At 37.1% G+C, this 21386-nt stretch overlaps 1 protein-coding gene across 1 annotated transcript in view; it reads left to right on the forward strand.

Annotated features, from left to right (window-relative positions):
* Positions 1–21386, forward strand: part of SPHKAP (SPHK1 interactor, AKAP domain containing) — a 217942-nt gene that overhangs the window by 60944 nt on the left and 135612 nt on the right. The window contains 1 exon segment of the mRNA XM_033229965.1: positions 17910–18017. Within this exon segment, the coding sequence (XP_033085856.1) occupies positions 17910–18017 (108 nt within the window).

The raw sequence follows: 21386 nt of genomic DNA on the forward strand, positions 1-21386 counted from the left end.
ACTTGGAAAGGGCCGCTACAAATGAATGAAGAAGTCAGTACCTTTCCTGGTCATATGTTTTTTAATATGTATAGCACATTTCTTTCATTTCAAATATTCTGTCAAGCTTACCTAAAAATTGCATTGAAAAGACAGTTTAGTAACCGTATATGCCACATGTCACACACTGTGAGGTTCCCATTGCTTACCTTCTCTTCAAAAGAGTAGTTCACCAATGTTTTCTTCTTCTTTGTATCCAGAACAAAAGCACCCAATAAAAAGTCATTTAATATTGAATGGTTTTATGCCATTATTAATTATTTTATTATTAAATAATACTGCAAGCTAATTCTTTAAAATCTTGTTAATCACAGATTACAGAACAGAGAAAGTGAAGGTCCATGTGTTAAATGCCCATGCAATGTATGTTCTGTACAAAAAAGGCAAAAAGAACAAGGACAGTTACATCTGAGAAGTAGCAAGGCTGTCCTGATAAATCACCACTCTTCACAGTCAATCAACCTTCACTGAGAGTACCATGGATAATTGAAATCTATTGGTAATTCCTCAAACTCATTTCATGCAATCATGTCATCTTTTTCCTCATCAAATCTTTTTATCAGAACTGACATATTGCTAAATTAACTGGTGGAAGCAATAAAACAAGGGTCCACAAGATAATGCATTACTTGGATAATCAGCCTCCGAAAAAATTGCAAATTGACTGAATTTTTTTCATATGTTTCATAATAAATCTCTAAGGGTTTCAGGAATCCTACCCAGACACAATTGCTTGTGTTCCTCAAATTTCCTCTGTAGTATTAGAGAAATATGATCCCTGGAAGCTGCAGCTCTGAAAAAGCCATAGCATCAGGAATGAGACTTTGGTGTGCTTATTCGAAGGAGGAACTCTTCAATATATGTTTCTGGTAGTGAGAGATGGCCTTTCCCCAGAGCTAAGATGACCATACCATACAGTGACAATTTTCATGCATTGTCCTCGTATTTTGTTAATAGACCCCCGTTTGCTCTCATAAGTGCTTTGGTATGCAAAATAACTTATATGGTCATCCCATCTCTGGCTTCGGAATTATCTTTTCTCTCCCTCTCTCTTTTTTAAGATCTAAGCAAGTTAGATAAATTCACACTGAGGTTTTAGTGATTGCTTAATGGAGTGGTGACAAATAAATTATGTTTGCTACTACTATTACCCTCTCCCTTAACTGGCATTGCTAATTGAGCCCGTTGAACCTGGACACGACCTCAGAATTCTACTTATTACAAAGCTCTAAACAAACACTTTCAATCCATCCAAGTTGGAAAGTGAGCTAACCTCTATGTCACGCTAATTAATGTGCACCGAGACACAGGGCCGTTTTAACGTATGCAACATGATTTCCCACAATAATGCATTTAAAATGATATAATTACAAAATACTACAAGAAAAAATGGAAAAGAGCTACTGGGTAGGAAGCCCTAAAGTTCTCCCCCTAGAATCCCTTGAATTGTATTTAACAGAAGCATTGCCTGATGCCCCCATCTCATACAACCACTCCTTCTTTGTTGTTGTTGTTGTTGTTGTTGTTGTTGTTGTTGTTGAGGCATATCAACACCAGGCTGGTGTGCCGTGGCGTGATCTCAGCTCACTGCAACCTCCGCTTCCTGGGTTCAAGCGTTTCTCCTGCCTCAGCCTCCCAAGTTACTGGGATTACGGGTGTACGCCATGACACCCAGCTAATTCTTTTTGTATTTTTAGTAGAGATGTGGTTTCACCATGTTGGTCTCGAACTCCTGACCTCAAACAGGCCTCCCGCCTCAGCCTCCCAAAGTGCTGGGATTACAGGCATGAACCACCGTGCTCAGCCCAACCACTCCTCCTTATAAGACAAATACAACCACCATTGCTAAACCAAATCTTAGGGATTTTACACTAAACAAGCTAAATGATTATAAGTGTCATTCTTTTATATTTATTTAAAACTAGGTGAAAATTCTTCCTAGTCCCTTTATAATAAATAAAAAACTGTTATCTCCACGGCAGCAGTGGGATGTTGCGTATCAAACCTGGACTTGGAATTGAGAGACCTGAATTAGATACCGGGTTTCTCTTCTTACTGTATGTGCTTAGGCCGGTGATGTAACCTGTCTGACTCAGATTCTCTAAGGTTAGTGTGATACTTACATACAAAAAGATTTGTGTACCCCCTTGGCACATAGTTGATGCTCAATGAATATTAGTTCATTCTAAATAAATCATCTTTTAGATAAGGGAAATCTTTATTTAAATGAAATTTTAAAACAGATGTAAATGTAGCATGCAATGTGTCTCCATTATATTGAGTATCTGTTAGATTTCCCTTTCCTCTGAAAGCATTATATTCAATGTAATATTTCCACAACAGCTGGCATTTTCAATCTGTGCTTTACTTAGACTGAAGGTTTGCTATTTGGGATATAGTGGAACCAAGTCTCTGAATAGGATTCCTGTGAGGAAAAACTTGTCGGAGAAAAATCAACACCTGGAATATCCTTCTCTTTTCATGGCATGTTAATTAAATCCGCCTTAAACTTGGACTTATCAAAGGCGGCAGACTGAAAACACTTCAGGTTCCCAGAGGCAGAGTTTGATCTTAATATGACATCTGAACAGCTTTTTGAAGTTTCAAGAGCGTTCTTGACCATGGTCCCCCGCACCCCCGCTTTAAACTGACTTAAATTTGCTGTCAACAGTGGCAAAGATATATCTGAAGAATGACAGAATGGGTGTCCCTGGATGTTTCATTTTATTCTGCAAAATACACTTTCATCTAAGCACATATCTTTTTGATAAGATGTAATTAACGAAAGCAATTTAATTAATGTGTTCAGGCACAGGCATACAAATCGGAAGGCTTTTTCACAGTCTGAGCCATATCTCTGGAGACATTTTTATTAGTCAGAATTTTATTGCTCTTGGACAAGAGCCCCAATAATACTTCTGAGAAGCTACGAAGTACTTTCACTGTGTTTCAAAGCTAGATATTCACATGATGGAAAATAGACATAACATTCTGTATTTGTAGAAGCTGTTTCTCTCAAATAAGCAAGGACCTTACGAATAAGTAAATAAAATTAAAGAAAAATCAGCATTATTGAGCTTATTCACATCGCTATAGAAGGAAGACACAAGAATTTCCCCCTGGAGTATAAACCACTTTAAAGTCTCAAACACTCTCTTCTGATCTAGCAGCCTGTCAGTGGTCTTCAGACTGGTTTCTGACACCAGAGAATGGCCTAGCCAATTTTTGCAAAACAGTTACATGTCCTGTTTTATCACTATTCTGCAAGAGTAATCAGAAGCATTGAAGAAACAGGGATATTTTTAAGACAAGAAATAGAGAATTATCCTACTAAAAGCAGCATTTAAAGAAAGCTAATGTGATCATTTTCAAGAGAATTCCTCAAAACAAAGATAGCTTGCAATCTGGGCTGCCAGGAGGGGAATACTGGGTGGGGATGGGGATAGCGGAGGGGAGGGGAGGTGAAACCAGTGTATGGGGTAGTGGATGGAGAGAAAAAGAAACCTGGGTGAGATCCATTTGGCAGTCAAGATCAGAAGGACTCTTTGACCGTAAGGGCTGAACAGGAGAATGACTACTTAGGCTAAGATATTTATGAGTGGTGGTACATCCAAGACCACCGCGAAGGGGACACTGGGAGACAGAGAGGAGAAGAAGCCATGAGTTTTGATTCAGCCCAGTTGCATCGAAAGAGCCAGCCACATTTCCTCTGGAGGCAGTTTCATTCACCATCTAGGGAAACTTCTGTATGCCCCGAGCCACATCAACATCAGGGTTGTACTGAGGACAGAATGCAAGTAATAAAAGCTTTGATTAAGGGCTCATTTTCTCTTCCTTCAGCAAAAGCAGGTCAAGACCGGCTTCTCTCGCCTTAAAGGCAACCAGGTCCACACAGAAACCAAGAGGTGGGGCTGCCTGTGTTGCATGGAGAGCTCATCCTCTGGAAAGTATCAATGTGGTGACCCTAGGTGGGAAAATTTTAAGCCATCAGTTATGGCTTGTTTTGCAGTTTGAATACAATTCAGTTTCTTATTCTGAAGTCAGTCTGTTTGAGGACTTCTCTTCCGGACTCTGAACTCTACCCATTTCTCGTTGCCTCCAGCAATTTTTTCTGTACAGTGGTGACAGTCCAACATGCCAGCCTTGTTCTGTTCTCTACAGCTCAGTTCCTTGAGCATCCTTTTCACTGTGTGTGAAGAGCCCCTGGAAGGAACCTGCATGCTTTTACTTTTTTCCTTAAAAAAAAAAAAAAAAAAGAAGATCAAAAAGGAGGACTCTGAAAACTTAAAATAGCTTAGAACATTTTGTGGAGTTGAGGCTAATGCTGTACTGCTGGAACTAGGTAAGTGATCTGTTTTTCTGAATTCCTGTGGTCATTACCCCAAGCCTTCTGTATTTTATGTATTAAATATCTCTCCAGAAATACAACGGGTTTACATTGAATATGTCTAATCTGGCATTACAAATTCTCCTTTCTATCTTTGGGTACTTAAAAAAAGACTAGCCAGCCTGCTCCCTATCACTGGCCTCAAGGCCTCTCCTGTTTTCTTTCAGTCCCTCCTGTAAGAAAAGTTCCCAGCACAGTAGCCTGGGGTACACACTACATTCCCCACGTGTCCTCATAGCATCCATCTTTTTCATATCGTGCCAGACTCACCCTTCTGATTAAAGTGCCAGTTTTCAGTCCTGCCAGTGTCAAAGTGGGAAGGAATAACATGGCTCAGATAAATTGGAACACGTCTCTACAAGGGACCTTGTGACTCATGATCCTTTACAGTGAGCCCTCTCCTTTCCACCCTTACATTCACTAGGCACATCTCTGCCTCTTGAGAAGGGAACTCACTCTGAAAGACTCATATCAGGACTCATACTCTCCAGGATGGAAAGCATCCAAGAAACACTTGTATCCCTTCACAGGTTATGGGCCCATCTGCATGCAGTTGTTTCTTGTAGCTTTTTCCCAAGAAGAGGAGAGTCAGAGAAAAGAGAACTATCCCTTTTTTACTTTATTTTATCATTTTATTTTGTCTTGCTTTGTCACCCAGCCTGGAGTGCAGTAGTGTGATCATGGCTTGCTGTGGCCTCAAACTCCTGGGCTCAAGTGATCCTCCCACCTCAGCCTCCTGAGTAGCTCAGACTATAGGTGCAAGGCACCATGCCTGGCTAATTTTTTGTTTTTATTATTTTGTAGAGACAGGGTTTCACAATATTGCCCATGTTGGTCTTGAACTCCTGGCCTTAAGTCATCCTCCTGCCTCAGCCTCTCAAAGTGCTGAGATTACAGACAGGAGTCACTGCAGCCAGCCATGTTACTTATATTTTAATTGCCACAGTCCAAAGGCATGCACCAATACTCAAGAGATACATGGCCATCAAATTCATTGTCCCTTTGTCTAGTGGCAAATTCTGCACTACCTATACTTTGCATACCAACACAAAATAATCCAAAGTCCATGGAAGGCTTTCATGCACTTCATATATTTTCCTACATGTGTGTTTCTTCCTATATTTTCCTTCTCTTAGCATTAAAATCACATTCCCTTCACTGATAGTATAAGTATTATAGCATTATGCTGACTCTAAATAACAATTAATCGGCTGTCCTCTATTTATGTGTCTAACTTGATTCTGCTTAAACCATTGCTGCTCATTCATAAATTATACTATATTTGCATTTCCTGAGTGTATCTGTTTTTGTAACTCTTGCATTTTATACTTGAGACTCAAACTCAGTTACTGCATTCATGTGGATAAAGCTCTGATCAACTTTCAAAGCCTTCTTCAGCCAGCTGACATCTGTGTGATATGACAGAGGTAGTGTGGCTGGATACTTCTTTTTCAGTCATCATCAGTTCCCAAGCTCTAACTCCTCCTCTGTACTCTTATTCTTTTGACAACATTAAGATACAGTGTAGCACCCAGAATACCAGTAATTGAGTGGCACAAGAAAAATAGAGAGATATCTGAGACTGTACAGAAGCCATGCAGGTCATTTCTTGCCATCTTAGGATCCATCCTGGCCCAGGATAACATACAAAGTCTCTAAGTTACATATATGGGAACATAAATTTCAAAGAAAGGGGGGCTTTTGTTCATAAAGCATCTCCATTTTGTGCTCAAATTGCATCCTTATGTGATATTTGTCAGAGATAAATGCTCCATAAAATAGTGTAATCCATATTTATTATCAGAAACAAACTTAGACCAGGTATGTATTGCAGAAAGCATTTCATAGAGAAGGACTCTCGTACTAGAAAAACACAATTAATTTATCTGAAGGTCATTCATTTGTATGTTTATCATGAGATGACAATTTTACCTTTTCTCTTCTCTGGTAGTCTTCCCTCCTACCCACCTTTACAGTAAAGGGAGAGAATGAATGGTAGGCTCACTAATAACCATTTCCTTTCCAACTCTTCCAACAAATCATACCTTTGATCTGGTAAATTCTCCTTGATAACAGAGAATCATTTTGTTCCAAGAGCTAAAAGAATGCCATTATTTTACGATACTTTAAAAATAACCAGTTACAAAATTTCTAAATTTTATTAGGTGTCAATGGTATGAATGTCATGAATACTTTACATCCAACCAAACAGAATTATAGAATATGTTGTATGAATAATAAAACAATGATATTCATACTTTGGAAACCATTTCTCCTTTTTGTCAAAGGAGGCTAATGCACAAGGACTCAGGCAGTCATCCAATAAAATCATCGTTCAGAGAAAAATGTTATCCTAATATTTAATTAAACCTTCTGAGAAATGGAAACTAACTCACTGAGTTTCTGATGCCAATTTTTTTCTTCCATGCAATAATTTTATTTCAATTTTCTTTTATTGTTTCTTCTTAGTAGTTCAGTGTGCTTTAAATAGGCATTACACAGTTGCCCGATGAAATAATGGGAAAGTATTTCTATTCCAGAGTGGAAAACAAAAGACTATAGAATTCTCAGAAAGTTTGCTATGGCATAAGCTAGATCAGCATAAAGTTAAATGTATACAATTAAATGAAACCTCCTGACTTCTAGTCCAGCATGAGTGTGTATGTGTGTGTGTGTACTAGGCTTTTTAACTATTATAAAATATTTAAGTCAGCAATTAAGCATTAATTAAGCCAGTGACTAAACTTTGCAAAATTCTACTAAAAAAGTTTTGTAGACTTTTATAGTGCTTCAAAACATTAGAGAGCATCTGGCCCAGCTCAGCAATGAATTTCTTTTCATTGAAGGATAAAAGATTCTTTCCCACTACTGGGAACCTAAATTTCCCATCACTTCCTCCACCACTCATTCTGCACCAGACATTTACTATCCTTCAAACACACCATGCATACTCCTTCTATGAACCTTTGCTGTCCCTAGTAATCTCTGCCTGGGAGGCTGCTCTGCCCTCAGATGGGAGTGTGGCTGGCTTCTCACTTCATTCAGATCTCTACTCTATGTCATCCTTAGAAAGGCCTGCCAAGACATACTTTCCAAATAGCATCCCTTATTTCCTTATCCCTTTGTCTGGCTTTATTTACTTTCATAGTAGTTTTCATTATCTGACATATATGCTTATTTATAATTTATGCGATTATGATGTGTCCTCCTACAACAGAATGAAAAGGAAAATGGTTTTTTGTTGGTGTTGTCATTCTTGTTTTGTTCACCGGTGCTCCAATTAAACAGTGCCTAGTACAGAGAGCAGGCGCTCAACAAGTAGTTGATTGAAAGACGAATGAAAACTTAATATGGATGGCATTATCCTTGTTTCATAATAGCATTCCAAAGCTAACATTAAATATAGAGTCTAATTAATACTTTTGAATATGATACGAGCCAATATGGAATCCAGGCTTAATTTTTATTTTAAAAGTATCTTGAAAAGAAAAAAGATATCTTAAAATGGAAAGGAAAACAAACCACAAAGAAATACCACTATGCACCTGTTAGAATTACTAAAATAAATTTAAAAGCAAAAATGGACAACACTGAGTACTGACAAGGATACGGGACAAGTTGGACTCTCATACCTTGCTGGTGGAAATGGAAAATGGTAAACCCACTTTAAAGGACATTTTTTCAGTTTCTTATAAAGTTACCATATGACTTAGTAATTTCATTCTTGGGTACTTACCCGAGAAAAGCAAAACCTTAAATTTAAACATAAACCTGTAGGCAAATGTTTATAGCAACTTTATTTATATTTGCCCCAAACTGAAACAACCCAATTTCTTTCAGCTAGTGAATGGCTTTAAAAATAACTCTGTGTATCTCCATAGAATGGAATGCTGCTCAGCAACAAAAGAAAGCAAACACTACTCATGCACATGGTAATATAGATGAATCTCAAACTCATTATGCTAAGAGAAAGAAACAGGTCATAAAAGGCTACATATTATACGACTCCATCTGCATAACATTTTAGAAAAGGCAACATTTTAGGGATACAAATCAAATGAATAAATTAGAATGAAGCTGTAATATTGTCTAGGGATATAAATCAGATCAAAAAATTGGAATAAAGCCAAACTATTGTCTTTTTATCTCTTAATATGTCACAATTTTTTCCCTTCATATGTCACAATTTTTCACTTACTCATGTCCTCTTTTCAATGCACCAATAAAATTTTGCAATTTTCTTTATTCACCTTCTACAGAAAAAAAAAAAGGAAAGGAAAGAAATCATATCAGTTGTTGCCAGGGGCTGGGACTTAGGATACATTTAATTACAAGGAGAAGGAGGGATTTGAGGAAGGTGATGAAACTCTTTTATATCTTGATTCGGTTGCTGGTTATACAACCACATGTGCATTTTTCAAAACTCATAGAACTTTACACACAAAAGGTGAATTCTATAGGAAGGCAATATCTCTATCAAGAAAATGTTACCAGGAGTAAAGATGTCATATTTTGCCAAGTAAATAGATCGAAGTGTCTTAGTACTTGCCTTCATTCCAGTCATCTCTTCTCTATCTTTACCATTCACCATTCAAATCCAATGAACCACTCACATCGCAGTCTTCTTGTGTAAGAAAATGTAACTGAGTGCCTTAGAAAGAGTCTCGAACTGCAACAGGAGCCTGGAGAGTCTCCTCTGAGTGATGCCCATGCCTCTTCCAATGGATTTCTCTGGCTCCCTTTATTTTACCGCTCCTCTTGCTTTTTCTCTCCACATCTCCAGCACACATTTATTAATACTTTGTGTCTCATTTGAAAGTTAGCATCACACTGTCTAAAGTTATCATCAAGTATAGAGTCTAACAAATGCACTTAAGGGATATTGATAAGAGATTTTGCTGTCAAACAGCAAGCAGCTGTTCTGTACCAATGGTATGTAGGGAGAAAAGTGTTGGACACAAATTGAATACGTATATATTTATATAATACTCATGTATACTGGGAAGCGTGCACCTTCCAATATTCTGAGGAAGAAATTTTGTTTGTATTACAAAAACTTCACAAGAACAGAGAAATATTTATATGGGGCAGGCTGTTTCAGTTATATCTTGAGGGTTGGGGAAGAACATTGATGAAAACTTCAGGGGGCAGGTGGAATGATGTGAAAAAAAATGTATGCATCATAAAGGCTATGTGGTAGAGCTGTTTATTAAACTCATGGATTATAGCAGAGTATTTATGGAGGGAGATAATCTGAGACAAAGCCTAGGAAACTCTAAGTTGGGCAAAATGCAGTATCTTAAACATTGGAGTTTAGTCACTGTTTATCAAAAGATTAACAGGAGAGAGCTGAATTAGAATCTGTTCTTTCTTGAATGCTAATTGTTTGGCAAAAAGCCCATAAAAATTTGGGCTCACCCATAGCAAATATTGTCCTTCTGTCTTGTTTTGCAAAACCCAGCTTAGTTTCTGACAGGATTAGAAGGTCCTCAGTCGTATTTATTGGATCAGTTAGTCAATTGCGGTCAAAGTCTTATGAGAGAATTATATAACATTAGTAATAATATTAATAATAACAATAGCTACTCTTCGTGAGCACTTGAAGTAATCAGATAGCATGTGCATTCATTATTTCTAATGTCTGCAAAAGATTCCTCATTGTGAGTAGAAGTACCACCCTCATTTTGTAGGTGGGAAAACTGAGACTCAGAAGTTAAGTGACTTGCCTTAGGTTGAACAGGTCATTAACGGAAAAACTGGAATTTGAAAGCAGATTTGTCTTCAAAGCTTACATTTGTATTCTTTATTTTGGTTTTAGTGAGCTAGATGGATTTCAGAGATAAGGAAGATAGAGAGATGAGAGAATTACAATATGAATACATAGGACCTTTGTGTGTGTCCAGCCTTCCATAACTCCCGTCTCAAGTATCACCTCTGTTTTAGTTTGTTAGAGCTGCTATCACAAAATATGCTAAACTGTGTAATTTGCAAACAACAGGAATTTATTGCTCACAGTTCTAGAGGCTGGAAAGTCCAAGATCAAGGTGAGAGCAAATTCAATGTTTGATGAAGACTCATTCTCTATAGATGGTGCCTTTTTGCCATGTCCTCACATGAGAGAAGGGCAAAAAGCTTTCAAGCCTTTTTTTATAAGGGCACTAATTTAATGCATGAGGGCAGAGCCCTTTTAACCTAATTACCTCCCAAAGGCCTTACCTCTTAATGTCAACACATTGGGGATTTGATTTTAACCTATGAGTTGATGGGGTGGGGTGGGGAGAGAGGAGGACACATTCATTCGGACCGTAACAATCCCCATCCCTTTTATTCCCTATCACGGCACTGTGTTTATTTCTTCATGATAGCCACCACAGTGTATAATTAAGTGTGTACTTCAATGCTCCTTTATTTTCTGTTTGGCTCCCAAGCCAGATTTTAAGTTCCATAAATATGGAGACCAGATACGTATTACTCACTGTTGTATTACCTGGAGAGTAATCCATGGTGTGCACTAAAAAATTGCTATTTTTTAAGTAATTGAAAGAACTTAAGTGACTGCTAATTGTTAAGTAATTTGCTCTCCAAATTAAACTTTGGAAAGCAGACTATAAGACAGGAAATAGATAAAGAGATGTTCCAGATAGCACCGAATTTTCAAGCAAGGGTAACTGGGAGAATTGTCCTGACATCAACTGCAAATAGGGAAGTCAGGAAGTCAGGTTTCTCTTAGGCACTGGAAGAGGGGAAGGAGGGAGTTTGTGTGTAGACATGAATAGTCCAAGGTGACAGCAAGAAATCCAAAAGTAATAATTAACAGGAGTGCAAAAAGTCAAGCTCTACAGAAAGGTTAAACCTGGAGCTATGGATCAGCGAGTCATCCCTCCAGGTTGTAATTAATTCCCTGAGACTCCATGAATGCTAAGGAGATAAGGAAAATGATTGATGGGAGTAGAAAGACCAACACACTGATGACCAAACTATAAGGAATACTTATATTTACCACACCTGGGGAGGAAAAACTAGCTGAAAAGAGACGCATGTCTTCTCCACCTGCCCTGATACATCCAGACAACACAGATCCACCTTTCAATGCTCTGGTCAAGGGCAAAGCCCTTTGCCATCCCTTCCCCCAGGGAGAACTGACCAGTCCATCCTTGGTGATAGCTGACCTGGATTGTCATTGATCAAAGCACCAGAATTTCTTTATCACAGTCAGAGTGTTTGTTCTTCCTCTAGTAGAGTTATCCCTCTTAATATTCTCAGTGCCAACATCAAAAGAGCTCAGTGAGCATTGGTTGACTGATACTGACTGAAGGAGAGTAGAGAAGCAGGAGGAGAAAAATGACGATGGCACATCACGAATAAATAAAAGAAGAGGAATTGTCAAATGTTGTGAAGAGGCCAAGAAAATGTTTGATGAAACAGATATTGTCTAAATTTTCCTGCATTCCTGATACTAATAGCAACCATGTGTCAATTGCATACTCTGTCGAGGCTAGCCCTTTACAAGCATTTTCTCATTTGATGCTTAGAATAAACTTCTGAAATGTCTGTAATTATCTTCACGTAATAGATGTAAACACTAAGTCCCACAGAAGTTAAATGACTTGCCCAAGCTCATTCAACAAGATGAAATGGGATTTAATATCAGTTCTGCCCCCAAACCTCTGTGACTAACCACCGGTCACTGTCTTCTCCAATTTAAATTACTTAAAAAATATTAAGACAGTGCTCAGTGATGTTTGGGACTGTGTCCAGGTTACTAAGAGTCTATTTCTCCCTCTCTGTCTAATCAATACTAAATATCTTCAACTTGGTTCTCTATATAAAAAGAAACATAACTGTAATGTAGAGCAAAAGGATCTTCCTAACCTTATTTACTGCACTCATGAAATTTTAAAAGAAAATGTGCCATTATTATTTCAAATTCGTGAACACACAAAACATTCGTTATTAGCTCTTCATCTAAAATAAGTAAGTCCGTAACTAAAAACAGCAGATAAATAAAGGAGCCGTTGAGAGCCTGGTGAGTTTTTCTCCTTTCGTTCTCAGAAAGCAACTTTCTCAGCAGGGAGACTATACTCATAAAGCCTCAAAATCACTGAATTCTCAAGTACATATTCTTTCTTCAAGCGTTCTTCTTTTCCTTATCATTTGTCTAAGCCATGAAACTAAAAGCTTTTCACAGGCTAAAATTGCTTAACATATGATGCTAAGTGGTTTACTGAAGTCCGCATTTTTATTCTCTCTTGCTTATTTGGCTCTCAATGTATACTATTTGAGAAAGGGAGAAGGAGGAGGAGCAAAAGGGGAAGGGAGGAGGAGAATTACATGATGGTTGGTATAGAAGTGGCCTTTAGATCATTTGCTTTGATTGTTTACCAAAGGCAAAGGGAGGCCAGGAGCTAGTGGACTTAACTACACAGTTAACAAGGAGTCAGGACTGGAATTCAAACCTCCTGAACACACCTGAGCTCAGAGAGAGAAAGCAAGATATGGGTAAATGTATAGACTGGGATAGGGTAGAATCTGAAAATGAGAAACTATATAATTTCAATGGAACACTGCCTTAGTGGAGACTCTAATGTCTGGGAACCTGACTGAAATTCTAGTTCTGCAAAAACTAGATAAATTCTTGATCCCTCCAAGCCTGGGCAAAGGAAATAGTAACTATTATGATAGCTAATGCTTATCGGGCACTTAGGATGCACCAGGCACTGTTTTAAGAACCTTATCTATGTTAGCCTTGAGAATTTACCTCACAAGCCTAGAGATTTAATTCAGCCAATAGTGTGGTTTAGGGCATTAGCCCAGACAGTTCTCAATAAATGTACAATTATTTGGTCAATAATTAAAAATATAAATATTTAATAATGAATCATCTAAATGTTAATGAAATTTATGGAAAAATGTTTAATTATTGATATAATCAGATGAACTAATTTTTAATGATGATAAAATTAAAATTTTAAAGTTACATTTATGTGGCGAATGAATATTCTCACCAAACAAAGAAGCTCTCCTCCAAACATTTCTTCTTAAGCACGGAAAGATTTAGGTTTTATTTTAAATTCCAGTTCCTTATTTTGCTATTTCTGTTTCTTCTAAAGCAAAGATGTGCTTTAGGAAAGATCCACAGTATCCCAGGGAAATGGAAGAGTCAAATAAGAAATCTTCCTAAAATTTTTCATTGAATGAGCAGATCCCTAAAGCACTTGACATTTTCCTCACTTCTAGGATAGGACAGAGCAAGGTCTTTGTATATTTTTAGTTATTTATTTTTAAAATAGGTTCAAAAGAATTAATACCTTTGAAATATCTGCCGAGGACTTGGCAGATTAATCTGTCTGTGCACATTCCTCTGTTAGAGAAGTTAAATGCAGGTGAAATCCCACAGGTAGCCAGCTCTTCTCCCAACTAGCCTCATCTTCAGACAGCCCCTTTCATAGCTCTGGAGTCTTCGCAGTGCGAGGTTTCAGAATGATGACTTTTGGCAAGTCCCCCTCTGCCTGCCTGTGTTTCACCAGGAAAATGTACCCATCCAGCCCACCAATTTTCTGAAACCACCAAGTGAATTGTGTTTGCACTCTGTCCCCTTCCTAAGGCCAATACTGATAAGTGACAGTTGCTTTACTCTGTTGACATACTTTGTTGTAACCATGGTATTATGTGTCCTAAATATATCAGAATGTAGACAAGGGGCAGGATATAATTCTGAGTAGTGAGCTCTAGAATGACTGAGAAGTGATTCTTAGTCAGAATATTTGTTAAACTGCATTGTAAGGCATTATGAACTAGGATGCTCATTTGACGTCTGTGTTTTACACTTGATCTTAGCCAAAAGGCCGAGAAGCGATGATGCCTGTATTTTAAATCTTTTTTTTTTTTTTTTTTTTTTTGAAACGGAGTCTCACTCTGTCGCCCAGGCTGGAGCGCAGTGGCCAGATCTCAGCTCACTGCAAACTCCGCCTCCCGGGTTCACGCCATTCTCCTGCCTCAGCCTCCCGAGTAGCTGGGACTACAGGCGCCCGCCACCTCGCCCGGCTAGTTTTTTGTATTTTTTAGTAGAGACGGGGTTTCTCCGTGTTAGCCAGGATGGTCTCGATCTCCTGACCTCGTGATCCACCCGTCTCGGCCTCCCAAAGTGCTGGGATTACAGGCTTGAGCCACCACGCCCGGCCCTGTATTTTAAATCTTTAATATTCTTATGCACAGAGTTAACGAGTGCTTTATAGTTGGGTGTTCCAAGATCTAGGGATCACAGAAAGGCAAGGAGCAGAAGAAGCATGATAACATCGGTTGGCTTAAAGATAACTCAGTTAGGTGTAAAAGCATGCTTTCCTTTGAGACATTAAAATACTGATAATACTTGCCAAGTAGATTAACTACATTATGTAATTTACATCACAAAAAGTTTCCTGTCTTTCGAGAAAACTGTCACCCCAGAATTTCATTCATAGAAAACTAACTTTAAAATGGAAGTCCATAAGAAAATGTAGTTTTATTTACAAAAAAAATAGGTGCAGATAAGTTTTTGGAAACCTACTCCAAATCATACCCATTTGTATGGGTACATAAGACAGCCCTGTTCAGTAATTTCACATCCAAAGTCAGGCTCTGAACAACTTGGGACAGAAATTCAAATCTCTCTGAGACTCAAGGTCTTGATTTTCAACCTGAAAATTTCTGTAAAGATTCGTATCCTTCAAATAATTCCTACCTCATAGCATTGCAAAAAAGATTAAGTGAAAAAGTAAAAATATATATATGTGAAAATTTTAGCACAACTTCAACATATTCTAAGCATACAAAAATAGTAGCTGTAACTATTAATACTACAAAATGCATAACTAAAATTACACCTTAGACCAGAATACTTGCTAAAGAAAATCTGCCATCACACATCTGAAATATTTTCAGTCCTCTCATTTCAGACAGAAGGCATCCAAAGTTCTATTATCCTTTCAGCCACCTTCAAATAGTAACAGTAAAAACCAAGTTCTGAGAGAATAACTTACCATTTCCATGGTACAGTGTTTCACATATATCAACTCCCTGAATACCCTCAGTGATCCCACCAGTTGAGTAGTATCCATATTCACAGCTATGGAAACTGAAACTCAGGGTTTAAGTCATCTCTTTGAGGTCATCCTTCTACTAATGACCAAGTTAGTATTGCCACTCAGTTAGACCACTAATGTCGCTGCTCTTAAACTCTATTCCATGCTGGAAATAAAAGGGAAAGGCATTTGAATGGTATAAAGGGAATGTGGAGTTACAGCCTTTTTCTGCTTTAAATAAAGTTCATCTGGATCAATGGTTCTCAATGTTTTTTTTAACTCAAAATTCTTTTGCACTCTAAGAAAAATATTAGGGACCTCAAGAAACTCTTGTGTATATAGATTATACTTATTGCTAATTTCCATGTTACAAATTAAAGCTAAGAAAAATTTTTATTCGTTTTATTTTCTAATAATAAAACAGAATTTAAACTAAATAAGAATTTATTATTTGACAAAATAATTTTAAAATAATAACACACTATCTTCTATAGCATACTTTTATGAAAAATATTTGTTTTCCAAAACCAAACAAAACCCTTTAGCGAGAAGAGGTGATTTCAACTCACATGTTTGCAAATCTCCTTAATGTCTGACTTGATACAAGACAGTTGAGCTGTCCTAGCTGCCTCTGCATGCAGTCTGTTGTGCTATCACACATCACGTAGCCTATGGAAAACTCCACGGAATATATACAAGACAACAAGAACAAAAAGAACAAATAACATCTTAGTATTATTATCGAAGTAGTCTGACTGCTGCACTCTCTGAAAGATTTCAGAGACCCTGAGAGGTCCCAGCCCACCCTTTAAGAACCAGTTTAGGTAAAATATTTAAGAGAACTGAAGAAGCTCCCTAGCCAATGTCGGTCTGCAGTAATAATCCAAGTTTATCATTTAACTACTTGCTCATCCACAAAGGGTCTCTTTGTACTGTTCTGGGAAAGAATGATGAAAATGTATTAACGAAAATTCATCATTAATATAATAAATGATATTATTTTAATATATAATTATATTTTATATTATTATTATAAATTATAATAACATTTATCATTAATACATTTTCATTATTTAGGATGAATAATATTACTTATGTAAAATGTGTCAGAATTAGATTTACTTAACTGTATTCAGGGACCAAAAGTAATGTATTTCTATCTTCACAGAAAAAGAGAAGACAATCTTTGTTGTACGAATGAAATGTAATTGAAGTACCAATCTATTTTAGTGTCATTAACCAAACTGATTAAATCTGTTACATTGCTTAAGTGAAAGTAGTAGTCAAGTATTACCAGACATATCCCCTAATAAAACAGAGGGTAGAGGGTACCAGAAAAGCACTGGGAATCTTTAAAAAGATAAAGAAAATGTTATACAATATTTGGCTTTTTTTTTTTTTTTTCTGAGACAGAGTTTCACTCTTGTTGCCCAAGCTGGAGTGCAATGGTGCGATCTCAGCTCACTGCAACCTCCGCTTACTGGGTTCAAGTGATTCTCCTGCCGCAGTCTCTCCAGTAGCTGGGATTACAGGGGCACGCCACCACACCTGGCTAACTTTTTGTATGGTTAGTAGAAACGAGGTCTCACCATGTTAGCCAGGCTGGTCTCGAACTCCTGACCTCAGGTGATCCACCTGCCTTGGCATCCCAAAGTGCTGGGATTACAGGTGTGAGCCACCACGGCCAGCCAATAATTGGAGACATTAGCAGTTATTTATAATATTTCATCTTCAAAATATCTCAGCTCCAAAATATGCTTGTTCTTCCTTGCTTTAAGAATCCAAGCCCAGAATTAAGATATTTGTAAGTCATATTTGGTTTTGTTAATTCATGTGTTCCAATTATTTTTGCCATACCATCCTATTTCAAAATAGCAAATGGTATTTAATGCAATTTGTTTCTTAGTTATCTCTAACAACTTTTAAATTTAACATAGTACCTTAGGTGTTCTAGAAAAATTGTACACTAGTCAAAGCGATGTTAGCAGAACTAAATAAGTGATGAATCAATATTACATCAAAGGAAAAAACCCCACATTTTGTTAATTGGAAATATTTATGGAGTGTGAAAGAACATTAGCACTAAATGAAATTTGACCCCCATCGCCCATAGAGCCATACCCCCAAAAACAATCATTTGATCGCAAATTATGCAAAAGCTACACATTTGACATTTCCAGGTGTTGAATTTGATGAGAGAACATCCATGTTAACATTAATGTATTTCTCTCCAGCTAATTCTAGGTTGGATATTTTATCCATTTTAGATGTGCTATCATCCTGCAAGTTTTTTTATCTAACACCCGGAAGCTCTGAGGAAAAGAAAACACCTACAGGTTTTTTTATAAGAAAAAAAAAAAAAAAAAAGAGCTTAGATAGAAAGCATTGCCGAATAAGCACTGAGTTTTTCTGGGTTCCCCCAGGTTCTTCGCAGCAACAGCCTACTGGAGTCAACAGACTACTGGTTGCAGAATCAGAGGATGCCCTGCCAAATTGGTTTTATAGAAGACAAGTCTGAAAACTGTGCTTCTGTAAGTATACAAAATTCTTGGGATGTTGTGTGATAAAGCAGGGAAACGGGCACAGGTACCCATGTTTAGGACCAAAAGTTTCATAATTCGTTAAATACCAAGTAGAGAAAATATTCCTTTGAAAATACATAACTGTTTTATATGGACTGTTAACAAAATAGCATGTAGATCTAATGCTTCTACCCCCATTTTGCTCATTTTAACAGGTAAAGTTATCTAATAGAAAAAATGTTTATATATTCAAAAATGACTAAGGAAAAGATTCAGAAATAGAATTGTATGATGAGAAGTAAAAAGCCATTCAACAACTCTCTTGTATTCTTTTCAGTATATTTTACATCACCTGCTAGTAGATATTTTCTAATATGAAAAGTGTCTACAAATGTTCCATCATTCTTATATGTTACAGTCATTATTTGAAAACCTTGATAAAAACTTTTCAACCTAAAAAGTAAACAGGTATACATTTTAATATATTGAAGCTGAGCCTTACATACAAAACTTTCTTTTTCAAGGGAAAAGATATTCTTCCAGATAAACAATATACTTCTTTTAGCTTGGAATGTGATTAGACATTGTTGTAGAATATGTTCCTTCCTATAGGTTAGAGAAAGCTATATGTTTCATTTTGATTGAAATCACCTAGCTCTAATGGGGTCATGATTACAGAGATTGGGGGGGAGTGTTTCCAAAGAGGAGAAAAATGTAATTCGCATGACTAAATTGAGAACATCAGCTCCGAGCTATTCCTGGAGGCAAGTTGCATGCCAGCATTTCTGTTAAAAGAAACAAAAAAGGAAGCTGAATATGGGATAGGGAGGCTTTTTATATATAATGAGCAGAACTAAAGAACCAGAACTGGCAGACAGAGGATATTAAACATTTCACACTGTACAAGAAATGCAGAGTCCATTCAATAGATTTAAGTCAATCCCTTTGTTTAGGCAAAGGTTTATGATTCTGCTACTTTAAGTGCTTTTGATACCTTGTGCAGAAAATTAGTTGCTGGCTAGGATTCTTTGGGGAAAACACACAGAATTAAGTGTCAAAATTTTAAGTGATATCTTCTTTGCAAATTCAGTTCTGAGATGAGTTGGAAAATTCAGGCATTTGTGGACACAGATCTCTAGTTACACAGCTATAAATTGTAAAATGGAGAGGAAGAGCTATCAGCAGACACACTTTGGTCAAAGTTGTCATTTGAACAGCTCCTAATAAAAAGTCTCTCAGGAGAACTCACTAAAGTTGAGGCACTAAAACTTGTGCAGTTAAAGGCAAAGAGTATACGTTAGGAGTCTGGATTTCAGAGCTACAATTAGAATGCTAACTTTACATTTTTAGTTCCTTTATAGTGTCAGATGGTATCAGTGTGGTTAAGCTGATTCATCCCGCCTGTATGATTCACCCTATTCCTTCCAAAATGGGAAAAACCTATGCACAAGTAAGAGGTGTATTGGAAGATTCATTTGCTCCCAATAGTTTGTAATAATTGAAATTTCCACAAAAATGAAAACTTGACTTTAAAAAGTTGAACTCATAAAAGTAGAGAGTAGAATGGTGGTTGCCAGGGGCTGAGATAATGGATTCAGGGAAGGTTGAGAAGATATTAGTCAAAGGATACAAAATTTCATTTAGATGGAAGGGATAAGTTTAAGAAGTCTATGGCAGAACATGGTGACTATAGCTAGTAGCAATGCATTGTATTTTTGAAAAATGCCAAAAGAATGGATTTTAAGGGTTCTCAACCAAAAAAATGATAACTATGTGAGTTAATGCATATGTTCATTAGTTCAGTTTAGCCATTCCAGAATGTATATACTGTATATTTCAAAATAGCTTGTTGTATACAATAAGGATATTCAATTTTATTTGTCAATTTAAAACTTAAAATAAAACCTTTTTAAAAGTATCCAGGACTCTAAACCTAAAGGAAATCTCAGGGTCACTGTGAAAAACTAACCCTAATCTCTCACAAGTGTCCTATAGTTACTTTTCTTAATTTCCAAATCCCCTGTCTTTCTGGCCTGGCACATATTTCTAGGATGAGTAGAAGAAACTTGTATGTCCAGAGGTGCACATTCCTGAAGAGAAATTATTACCTACAGAAGAAATAGAAGTAAACCATAGAGGTGATGGACTAGGACAAGGAATTCATGAGCAAAATAGCTACCCAGAAGCAGTGACCAAAGTCATCAAGGAATAAGGACTTAATTCCTTTTCAAAACCAGTTCTCCACATCAGCATGCAAATGAAAGTATAATTTAAAGAGGGAAAATAGATTACATTTTAATATAATATTCTCATTAAAGTTTAATTTTAAGAATAGTTTTATAAAATCATCCCAAACTTAAATGTCTTTACATATAATCACAAGAGAATCTGAGGAACTTATAGCAATTCAGTTATTATTGCTTTGTAACCTGTAACCTGTTCATAACTCTGGGGAGACCCAACTCCAAGTTATTCTTGCTTCTTTAACTTATTTAATCCTGGCCAAAATTAGTAGCCCACATTTTCATATCCAGTTGTGATTGGTTTGGTATTCACTGTAATGAACTTCTGGTGTTTAGATGTGTGGTTTCTTTGATCTCGGTATGTCAGTGGTAGCAAAGTTTCCTGAATTCAAGATTTCCACATAATATTTTTATTGAGGGACAATCTCAGACTTGGAAAATATTCAGGGTGTTGTATGCATATTTCAGTACCCCTGTTTGTTCTCAAGCATCAAATGATGAGTTACAGTCATTTCTTCAGTGGGAAACTGCACTCATTTCATAGTTAACATAAGAAGTCTTAGTGAAGAGCAGTTTGGAGCAGCTAGAAATATGATGGGCATGTGGAACAGAAACCACTATCCAGGAAGTCTGGCTCAGAAGCCCCCTGAAGACATCTTCAATAGTTTTTCAAAAGGTATCTGTATTAGTCTGTTTACATGCTGCTGATAAAGAAATACCCAAGACTCGGTAATTTATAAAGAAAAAGAGGTTTAATGAACTCACAGTTCCACGTGGCTGGGGAGGCCTCACAATCATGGTGGAAAGCAAAAGGCACAACTTATATGGTGGCAGGCAAGAGAAAATGAGAGCCAAGCAAAAGGGGAAATCCCTTATAAATACCTCAGCTCTCGTGAGACTTATCCACCACCACAGGAAGAGTATGGGGGAAACCACCACCATGATTCAGTTATCTCCCACTGGGTCCCTCCCACAACACATGGGAATTATGGGAGCTGCAATTCAAGATGAGATTTGGGTGGGGACAGAGACGAACCATATCAGTATCAAATATAAAAACTGTGCTTATGTGTTTCTAATTAAAGTCTCCTATCAAACAATATAATTTTATTTCTTTTTCTAATTTGCTATTCTG

The sequence above is a fragment of the Trachypithecus francoisi genome, unplaced genomic scaffold, assembly GCF_009764315.1.
Source record: "Trachypithecus francoisi isolate TF-2019V2 unplaced genomic scaffold, Tfra_2.0 Lachesis_group13, whole genome shotgun sequence".
Taxonomy (NCBI): Eukaryota; Metazoa; Chordata; class Mammalia; order Primates; family Cercopithecidae; genus Trachypithecus; species Trachypithecus francoisi.